The sequence below is a fragment of the Malaya genurostris genome, chromosome 2, assembly GCF_030247185.1.
Source record: "Malaya genurostris strain Urasoe2022 chromosome 2, Malgen_1.1, whole genome shotgun sequence".
NCBI classification, from domain to species: Eukaryota; Metazoa; Arthropoda; class Insecta; order Diptera; family Culicidae; genus Malaya; species Malaya genurostris.
In genome coordinates, this window is record NC_080571.1 from 129388024 (window position 1) to 129399796 (window position 11773).

The window sequence follows — 11773 nt, forward strand, 5'->3', positions numbered from 1 at the left end:
CGTACATGTAAGCAGATTTAATTGAGTGCAGACGAACGTAAGTTTGGAAAATTAGACGCACTGGTTGACTCTGAGAGGAGACTAACTTGACAGCGAGAGTATCTTGCTTCTGGTTTTTTTTTTTGGAACGAGCGGCGATCGGACTGTGCACGTCGGGAAGAGTGGAAGTTATCGCTTTGAACTGAGGCAAGGCCCTCGTCAGCCACCAGAAGTGAGCGATCACGGGATCTCTCTGGGAGCAATCGCGCATGAAAACGAAGCAAGTGCCACGGGAGTGCTTGTGGAAATACCAATTTTCATATATAGAAACCGGACACGGCTCTCTCTGTCCGTTTCACCGTTGCTCCTGCGGTACCATCTATCAACGAGATACCCCGCGCCGGTATCGGGCAAAGTGGATCCTCTTAAGTCATCTCGACCTCACCATTTGGAGCAATCTTCGGTAGTTTGGTTACGCTTCCTGCAAGGCATAAAATTGGCTGAAGGCATGCCGTGGTGCTAACGTCACCTGCTTGGGCTGCAGCGTGGATTCTAATAGCGGCGGAAGAGTTCAAATCACGTCAATATTTATCTGCATCCTCAACATTGAGTATATTTTAACAATTTTAAGAGTACCAGTTTAGATACAACCAGTTGGTAAAAATACATTGGTAAATTAGTAAATTAGATACAACCAGTTGGTAAATAAATGAAACGTACAATTATTTTCAATCAAATTCCGTGGCAGTATTGTTAAAAAACGATAATATTTTTACTGTTTAATTTTTTACTACACATTTAAAAAAAATTGATGAATTCGGTACATTTTCACCGAATTTTCAACAGCTTTAATTTCTTTAATCAGTTTGGCAATTGAATCAATTATTGAGCTTTCGGTAATGTAGATTTTGATGAACTGTGCTTTTGGAATGACAGCTTTGTTCCAAATGATTGGTAAATTAGTAAATTAGATACAACCAGTTGGTAAATAAATGAAACGTACAATTATTTTCAATCAAATTCCGTGGCAGTATTGTTAAAAAACGATAATATTTTTACTGTTTAATTTTTTACTACACATTTAAAAAAAATTGATGAATTCGGTACATTTTCACCGAATTTTCAACAGCTTTAATTTCTTTAATCAGTTTGGCAATTGAATCAATTATTGAGCTTTCGGTAATGTAGATTTTGATGAACTGTGCTTTTGGAATGACAGCTTTGTTCCAAATGAACAAGCGACTTGTCAAAACTATGAAAAGCTTCGAAGATGCAAACATTTCGGATTAAATGTTTTCGCCTTTCTCATATAGAAATAATATGCAATCACTGTGTAAATCAACGTTTGAACAAAAGGCCGAGTGTCATTTGACTCATTTCGTCGAGATCACAAAATTTCTGTGTGTGCATGTATGTTTGTGACAAATAATGTCACTCAATTTCCTCAGAGATGGCTGAACAGATTTTCACAAACTTAAATTTGAAATGAACATTCTTTCAAAAGTCCCCGAAAAGTCGATCTGGATCCGACTTCCCGTTCCGCTTTAACACCGCTATAAGTGAAACCACGATGGACACGAGATGCCATTACGATTTAGGTGTCGCTTTCACATAAGCCACAATTTTGGGTGCAACATTCACTTCACGCTAGTTTTTTGTTTTGCTGTTGGTTAAAATGACAAGTTTATTTTTGTTTTATTCCGGTCGAATTCTCATGTGATTTATGCGACATGGAAATAAAGTTGTCTTAAACACTTAGGGAAATCGTGTGATAAGTGTTAAAATTGTTGTATTTGGAATATTTCTATAACAGGCAGGAGAATTTTGTTATCGTTCCGGAACGTAGTGAAACGTTTTGAAAGATCGCGGCGAACAGTCGAGTGGGTGGCAGTAATGTTTCCAACGTATAGCAAATTTGAAATTCACACAGGATTTTGCAAAAATTTTGTTCGAGCCTGTATATCGGTTATCTGTGGCGAAACTGAGCAATTTCACCCACATCCAAATTCTGATTCCGAAATTATAGGGCGATGAGTGGTAAACTATCAAACCGTCTTACAAAATCGAGTCGGTATAAAAAATGTCTGTGTGTATGTGACAAATGTTGTTGAATTATCTATGTATTAAAAAAATAAAATTACAATTTTCGCCTGATGGATGAAGAAATTGATTTATAAGAAAGAAGTTATGATTGCAAAGGTTGTTTTTGAAATTTTCCGATTTCTTCTTCCGATTCAGTAATTACAAGGTGCTTTGTTGGACATTTTATTAAGAGTATGTGCAATGATGATCAAAAGAGGAACGAAGTCATTAGAATTAATCCGTAAATTCTTCTAGTTTACAAGACTTAATAGACCAAAACTAGCTTCTGTAATGCTTATCTTATGAAAGGACTGGAATAGTGGTCAAACGATATAGAAACTCAACTTACAACGATTTTTGAAGGACGACTTTATGGATTTTCACTAACTTAGATTCTAATGATAAAACTGATATACTCATCGACCACAATCAAATTTTATCTGGATCCTACTGAAAACCCAACTTTGAACGAATGCCCGGAGGAACATTCGACTAAGTTTTCCGAGAACACAAAATGTCTATGTGTGTATGTGTGTATGTAACAAATAATATCATTCAATTTTCTCAGAGATGGCTGAACCGATTTTCACAAACTTAGATTCAAGTGCAAGGTCTTGCAGCCCCATATAAAGTTCTTGAGTTTTATTTGGATCTGACGACCGGTTCCGCAGCGACATATGTGATATTAACCAAAAAACTACAAATATCGGCCCCATGGGGTTGTTCGAGCCATTGATGTGGAACAAGGCAACCAAAATTTCTAATGATCTACAATTAAACAGTTCAATTAATCGTCACACTTTTGAATCCGCAATTGCACGAGAGTCTGCCTAGATTGATCTTGATTAGGAACCAACACCGAACATTGTTTGTTTTATAGCCGACGAAATTAAACCAATATCCCAAATGTATGCAATTATATCTTTGTACATACTTGCGATACTATTTTGATATTAAAGCTTATCTTCACTAAACTTGTGTTCAAGTTTTGTATGCAAGCAGTTATTTTTAGAGCGTTAAGTTTCTGTACCATTCTGCGATTTCGGTGGAAGTGATAAACTTTTTCTCATTATCAATCGAGTTCATCTTATATAAATTAGGAATTAATCTTAAGCACTCAAAATTTACCCTGGGGTAGTTGTCAATTTCACAGGCGAAACGACATAACATGGAATTTCTTCCGAGCTTTCATGAGACAGAATCAGAGCATACCAATTAAAGCTTCAAATCGTTTTATGGCACTTTTTGTCTTGCTGTCTAGCAACAACCTACCTCTAGCATGATACGCGTAGGACTGAAAAGTTAGCTATAATTTTGCTTCAATTTATACATTCGCGTGCTTTCAACAGCTTTGCTTTTGCATCGATTGACCAATCAGAGCGATGCTTTCCATTTGATAAATAGCTTACTCCTTCAAAACCGTCGTCTATGGCAGGGAAATTCGATATGCCGGAGATTTTTAGCAGACAAAATAGTACACTGCTCGCTACTAATCAAAATTTCGATCATTTATAATTAAAAATACGTGGCTTGATACATTCAAATCGAATCTCAGAAATATTTCTAATCAAATAATGAAATAATATTAATAATTGAAACAAAATATACTGAGCTGTAAGTGTTTAAACCCTGACCACATTTCTACGTGTATTTTTCCTTGAGTTTCTGATTTCCACCCTTATATAGAAAATAAAGATGTGTTCCACATCAAAATTCTCGGAGATGGCTCAATTTTTGTTTATCGTCTTAGATTCAACTGAAAGGTCTTAAGATGCTTTAAAAATATTCCAATTTCGAAGTAACGACATCTCAAACGTAATGTTGACGACAATTTAAAAACCTGTTTCAATCCATCTAGTGGTGTAATTATACCTTTCTCATATGGTTAATTTTCACCTATATATTACAGCACAGATAACAATTATACAGGCTCACATATGAACTGTGTATAAAATGTGCTCAATCAGCGTGGTGACAATCGACACGAGGTGCCACCACGATTTAGGTGGCGCTTTCACGTGAGCCACAAATTTGGGTGCAACATTCACTTCACGCTAGAATTTTGTTCTGATGTTGGTTAAAATGACTAGTTTATTTTTGTTTTATTCCGATCGAATTCTCGTGTGATTTATGCGTCATGGAAATAAAGTTGTCACTTAGGGAAATCGTGTGATAAGTGTTAAAAGTTGGAATATTTCTATAACAGACAGGAGAAATTTGTTATCATTCCGGAACGTAATAAAACGTTTTGAAAGGTAACAGTCGAGTAAGTGGCAGTAGTGTTTCCAACGTATAGCAAATTTTAAATTCACACAGGATTTAGAAAAAAATTGTTCGAGTCTGTATATCTGATATCTGTGATTACAGCAAAAACTCATAAAAATACTGAAGATTACTGTTGCATAACACTACTACTTTGATATATTACATTTCAATTATAGTTAGTGGAAATCTTTTCATTCATATGTGAGAAAGTGAAGTCAGATCCATTTTATCACATTTGATTACTTTTGTTGGTACTTCTGGAACTGAAATCTGTATATCGGCATGGTGACAATTGGTTCATCCAACCATAAACTAATATGACATACAAAATTTGTTATGATTTACTATGACTATGGTCTGCAACGTAGAGAAAATTTACTACCGAATTAAAAGAATATTTTTACACTAAGCACCCTACCTCCGAACCAGGGGTTGGATCTGAATGAAAATTTGAATATTCTTATGGAATCTTGCGGAACTGGACGTCAGATATGGAACCGCAAGACCGGTCATTTGAATTTAAGTTTGTGAAAATCTGGTCAGCCATCTCTGACAAAATTGAGTGACATTATTTGTCACACACAGATGTTTTGTGATCTCGACGAAATGAGTCGAATGGTATATGACACACGGCCCTTCGTTCAAAAGTTGATTTTCACAGTGATTGCATAGTCTCTCCATATGAGAAAGACAAAACCATTTAATCCGTAATGCAGCTTTGTAAGCTTTACATAGTTTTGACAGGTCGCCTGCTCATTTGGAACAAAGCTGTCATTCCAAAAGCACAGCTCAACAAAATCTACATTACCGAAAGCTAAATAATTGATTCAATTGCCGAACTGATTAAACATTGGTCAGATGCTGAAAATTTACCGAATTCTGCAAATTTTTCTAAATGTGTAGTAAAAAATTAAACAGTAAAAATATTATCGTTTTTTTTTTCAACAATACCGCCATGGGATTTGATTGAAAATAACTGTACGCTTCATGTAAAAATACCAATTACATTGGTTGTATCTAAACTTAATGGTACTCCTAAAAAAATTTAATTATACTCAACTTCAAGGAGGCAGGTAAATATTGTCACGATTTGAACGAAATTTCGTCGTATCGAAGAAGTTGAGAGGGTGGCATTATATGTTGGGATGAGTTGTAATCTAATAATCCTAGATCTTTCAATTCATTTGATAAATCTTATTAAAAATGTTAGAAAGACACTTAATCATGAATGTTCAAAATTAAACTTTTAAGCTTTCAGATATCTTGTGTAAAAATAGGCATGGGTGTATCCTTGTTGGTATTTTAATCATCTGCCTGCATTTCCATTAATTACTCAAGAGAGTGTTCACATCAGAGCAATCCCCTCTACCTGAACATTAAATAGACACTTCCTTTTCCCGCTTATCAATTAAACATTAAACAAGAACGCAAAAATATTCTTCGGTTAATACAATTTCTATCTTATTTCAGTACTAACAATTAAACCAACTTAAGTTTTGTCTAATACCACATAATACCTATATTCATGAAATAACTTAGTTATCTTGAGAATCGAATGTTACCAAGCACAAGTGCTTGTATGTATTTACTTCTCGATTCTTTTTCTAAACTTCCGGTTTATTTTCTAGTCTCAATAAACATAACACAAACTGTTTTACTTCCCCGTTGTATATTTATTCATGAAAAATTTTAGCATCGAAGCCGGAATGATCAACAGTTGTTAGTTTTCTCTTTCTTGTGTTCACTGGCACATCACTGAGTGGAATTTTCCATGTTTATCAACCATATGAACCAAGTCACAGTTTGAAACTGCTACCATCAGTACAGTACGGTATAGAACTGATGCGATGCGGATCTTATCGAGATATCCTCTCTTTCTCCATTTATGGAAAAATGTGAAGTAGAAAACACCTATTCATAATGTCCTGCGTGCCAGGAAAAACTCTCTATCATGTTATGGACGAGATACTCTCATCAGTTGTCGTGGACGGTAATAGTACAGAGGCATTAAACATTGATAACAATATGTTGCTCATCCGAAAATTGGTACAGTAGTAGAATAAAGTTTCTGAAATAATTACTTGTTGTTAATAGTGTACGGTTACTGTGTATGGTTCCAGCAATATATTTAAAAGGAGCATAATTTTTATATTGTGACTCACGCAAGAACTCCTGAAAGAAGGATTAAAAAAACGAGTATTGCGTTTTTTTTCTAACAGCGCTGTATAGCAACAAAGTCATCCATAACACATAATTTTTCTATCTTTTAATTCACTCTGTCCAACGTTTTCTCTTTGTTCTGAAAATATAACTATTAATAGTAATTGATACAGTTAGAAATGAAGTGTTTACTTCAAATGTGGTGTGTGACTAAAGAGTACCTAACGTATTTAGTCGTATCAATGAATACACAAAGAATTAGTAGCCATCTGTAGGAGTATTTGTTATCATTAGATGATCTTCTAACGACTTGGATAAAGATAAGGGAACCATAGATTTAATCTTGGTTTGCAAATTAGTAGTATTTATTTTACTTATTCAAAAATAAAAATTTAAACCGCAGATTGTCGAAAAACAGATACGTTATTTCCAAATGTTATTCCATTTACGACGCCATTGTGGAACCAAAAAACAAAACTTTTACTTATATTCTCGATGTATGTGAGTTGTCCACAAGTTGTCCACGGGTTGTAAACCACGTACACCAAAATTTGGACCTATTCAGTCGGTGTTTTAGCCGTTCATCTTCACACCTCGCGAGACAATCAAAGGTGATTGATAAAATTTAATGTTTCTGCACTTAGGCTGTGAGTCATATTGCAAATACTTTAACTTTTGCTAACTTTGCATAATTATCGAAGTTTTTTATCGATTAGTTAAGTTTAACTAAAACTACCGCCCAATTCAAAGTTTGACGGATGGAAGGTTATTTAGATTACAAATAACAGATATACAAGCTCGAACAAATTTTTTCAAAATCCTGCGAAAATTTCAAATTTGCTATACGTTGGAAACACTACTGCCACCTACTCGACTGTTCACCGCGATCTTTCAAAACGTTTCACTACGTTCCGGAACGATAACAAATACAACAATTTTAACACTTATCGCACGATTTCCCTAAGTGTTTAAGACAACTTGATTTCCATATGATATAAATAACACGAGAATTCGATCGGAATAAAACAAAAATAAACTTGTCATTTTAACCAACAGCAAAACAAAAAGCTGATGTGAATGTTGCACCCAAAATTGTTGCTCATGTGAAAGCGCCACCCAAATCGTGGTGGCACCTCGTGCCGATCGTGGTGACATCTGCAAGTGTTCACCACGCTGATTGAGCAAATTTTATACACAATTCATATGTGAGCTTTTATATCTGTTATATGTACTCTGACTCTAGATTTGAATAACCGTTTTCTGCTTCGAGAGGTGGGATATCACTGACCAGTGTTGGTGATTGCTGAAAATTTGACAGAAGCTGCTCGATTTTTATCTATATTGTATACAACTTTTTCAATCCGGTAGAAGAAGTTACAAAAATGCGAGTCTCTCAATGCATGAACCTCGAGAGAATTTTTCTACATTTCTTCGTTCCACTTCATACTCTGAGTATTTCATGGCCATTAAAAAAAAATTTCAGTCTAATAACGATCGCCGCTGTGTGGAATTTACCAAGAGAGAATCGCAAGTTGACAATTATCGCAGAAAATCGAATCGATGATTCAACTTGATGATTCTCATACTAGGTTGCAATATTTCAAAACCCTTGTGTGAAGCATTCACATACATTTTCATATACACAAATTATACAAAGGTTATATGCACATAGTTAGAATAAGCGGTAATAGTAAAATTATTCTATCGCAATTATCCACTGCCCTTACAGAATCGGATCGCGAAACGAGAATAAGCGACCGTTTGTTGCTTCAGAGAGAATCCCCACATCAGCGTGCTAGCCATTGATTCTCAGACGGTTCACCGAGAGAAATTCGCTCTCGCACTGGTGTGATTAACATAGAATAAATATACCATGCCGGTTTTTTTTTTGTTGTTATCTGTATATGTGCGTTTATACCGTGTTTTTATACAAAGTTTCATTTTGTCTTTGCGCAACTTATATGCAGTCAAGGATGGCTTTTATCGTATCAAAGAACGTTCACTGGCAACTCTTCAACGGTTGAATCAGTGCCATCAAAGAGAAACGGAAATCATCGCAACAACAAAAACCTAGCATGGCTCATTTAACATAGAATCGACACCAGTGCGAGAGCGAATTTCTCTGGATGACATTTCTGAGAATCGAAGGTTAGCACGCTGCTGTGGGGATCCTCTCTGAAGCAACAAACGGTAGTTTATTCTTGTTTCGCGATCCGATTCTATACAGGCAGTTGACAATTGCGATAGAATCATTTTACTATTGCCCCTTATTCTAACTATGTGCATATAACCTTTGTATAAGTTGTGTCTATGAAAATGTATGTGAATACTCCACACAAGAATTTTGAAATATTGCAACCTAGTATGAGAATCATCAAGTTGAATCATCGATTCGATTTTCTGCGATAATTGTCAACTTGCGATTCTCTCTTGGGAAATTCCACACAGCAACTATCATTATCAGACTTTAATTTTTTTTTAAGGGCGTGAAATACTCAGAGTATGAAGTGGAGCGAAGAAATGTAGCAAAATTCTCTCAAGGTTCATGCATTGAGAGACTCGAGTTCTTGCAGCACCGGATTGAAAATGTTGTATACAATATAGATAGCAATATAGCAGCTTCTGTCAAATTTTCTGCAATCACCAACACTGTATGCTGAGAGACATCATGAAGACTCTCATCACAAAAAACACATTTTGCAATGTCTTTATCACAAAGATTTTCCTTATGGGGCCCTTCACACCGGATATATTTAGACTTATTACTACAATAAGTAGTTGTATGCCCGAATTTTTTACAGTTCGTGCAATTCATAACATGTGGTATGAAAAACCGATCAAGAATACGAATTTCATCGATGTAAATATGACTGGGCAACGCAGATCCAGTAAATGTCACCTGAAACGAATCTGAGAAACGATAAGACTTGTTTCTATCATTGATAGATGCTGAGTACTATTGCTTGCACTCGAGTATCTTAACATAGAGATTTTGAGACGAACAAATCCATTTTAAGTTAATAATCGACTATCAGGCTTGCTTCAGCGACAACAGCGTCAATTTCCTCATCCTTCGATGGAATGTAAACTCGATATTCAAGAACAAATAATGGTTTTTAATCCTTAACTCTATTAACTTTAGAGGTTATCCCTATTAAGTTTTAAAAAATTTCATATCAAATCTTTTGTAATTTGCATCGAATTTAATGTCTTTAATTTGCGCCGAAAATAGACTATCCATGGCCCAGTGCAACCCTCTGGATAATGCTTAGTCCTGGGAATATTTAAGCTTTTACTAGTATCCGAAACCGGATTCGGATGATCTTCAGAATTTTTTTACATAATAATATCAAAATGAAAACTTCAGTTCGCTTTCACAGCTCATCCAAATCAGTCGATAAAACAAAACCGCTTACGTTCGGGACAGAAGAAACCAAGTACAGTATTGTGTTGTGAACAATAGAAAGACCTCGAAATGAGTGAACCAAACGAACAAAAGCTACCGCCGACACAAAGAATACAATTGTTGTTGACTTCAGGCAGTGCAAAATTCGACCTTCGATGCGAGAACTTGAAGGTTTACTTAAGGAGCAAATGCATCTTGACATTAAACGTGTGCATTTACTTCAATGCAATAAGACAAATAATGTTTTTTACATCCAGTTTTATAAAGAGTTGGATGCAATTCAATTCGCAAAAGACAATAATAATGTGCATTATGTGGAGCACGAGAACATTAAGTACAAAATTCCAGTATATATGGAAGATAGTGCTATAGAAGCGCGTGTGCATGATCTTCAATCAAGCGTCACCGATTCGTATATTCGCAAAACTATGTCCCAATACGGAGAGATTCTCTCTATCGAAAAAGAAAAGAAGAAGATTTTTTCCCCGGTATTCTAAATGGCGTACGTTTAATACGCATACACTTGAAGAAGGCTATACCTTCTTATGTGATTTTCGGTCAAGATACAAGAATTCCGTGCAAATCACTTGTTACCTATAACAATCAGATGGCCACATGTCAATATTGCCAAAAAGCTTTTCACTACGGTAAGCCATGTGATAAACTGGACAAGGAGACAACTACACCAAAGGACAACGGTGCTTCCTTCACACCAACCCAAGGCAACCCCAGTACACCTGTGACAGCCACCACAACAATGAACCTTCAACGAAATCATCAGTACCCCCTTTAGAGCAAAATACACCAGCTGCAGTCAACAACTTACCCTCCAACAAACCAGCAATTGCAACCAATGTACAACAAGATGTATCTACAGCAACTAGCAACGAATAGAAGATGGAAATCGACAACAATACCATCGATGCGGTAATGGATGACGAGACGAACCATGAACGAAGTGCCCCTCAATCCTCGCAGGAGGGAAATGGAAGCTCCTCTCTTTTTAGAAAAAGGGTGACAACGAGATCCAACCCAATTTTTTTTTTAAACTCGGCTCAATCGGCCACGTAAAGCTTGTACGCAAATATTCCTGAATAAAAATATCTTTTTAATAAAAAATAAAAATTTATGTTTTGTAACATTTCAGTTATAAGAAAAATAACAGAATTATATTAAATTAAATCTACCTTGCTGCTGTTGTTTCTGTTGCTCTGGCGTGATGAACGACGTGAAGCTCGTTCAACGATTTCCAATTGGCAGTCAGGTATCGTTTTCTACTATCTCCCTTGCTCTGTCGTCGTGGTCACCACTGAACTTGGTATGTGCTGCCTGAACCTGGCAAGTATTGCTCTTGGTGGCGCTTAAATGGGATGCTTGCATTGTAGCACCACGCGATATGTATCTATCTGTGAACGGGATGGCCTTGATTCCAGCTTTCCAGCCGGGAAACGCCCCGAGCATTTGCAGTAGCCTTTGCGATTAGCATTAGCCAACAATCTACCTGCAGCTTAGAGTTGTCTCGGTAGCAATCGTTACCTCACGAGCTAGTATTAACGAAACACAACCTCTCTTTTAATACTTTTACTGAATGAGTTGGCAGTTATTATATTTGAATTTCAGTCTAATTTTTTATACATCAATTGAATGTACTTTTTGTAACACAGTTGTGTTTGGGTTAATCTAATGAAGCTCAAGAAGTTCAATTTATTACTTATAGTTTGTGACTACAACTAAAATTTTACTTTCCGGGTATGGGTAATGCTTATGAAAAATTTAAGCCGAAAAAAAACCAAAAAACATCTTTTGAATTCAAATGTAATTGTTTCACAATGTAGAGAGCCAAACAGTTTTGGTGTTTGAGTTTACGGTTAATTTGAAGTG

The 11773-nt window shown here is 35.9% G+C and overlaps 1 protein-coding gene across 6 annotated transcripts in view; it reads right to left on the minus strand.

Moving 5' to 3' along the window:
- Window positions 1–6201, minus strand: part of LOC131432980 (allatostatin-A receptor) — a 133939-nt gene extending 127738 nt beyond the window's left edge. The window contains exons 1-2 of one of the 6 annotated variants that reach the window (XM_058599669.1): window positions 5844–6185; window positions 6–460 (exon numbers count right to left, since the gene is read on the minus strand). In XM_058599669.1, the coding sequence (XP_058455652.1) occupies window positions 6–250 (245 nt within the window). In that variant the 5' untranslated portion in view covers window positions 251–460; window positions 5844–6185. Of the gene's footprint in view, window positions 1–5 lie in introns of all 6 variants that reach the window. The other 5 variants (XR_009230003.1, XR_009230002.1, XM_058599671.1 and 2 more) reach the window with 5 other exon arrangements.
- Between the last annotated feature and the right edge of the window lie 5572 nt (window positions 6202–11773).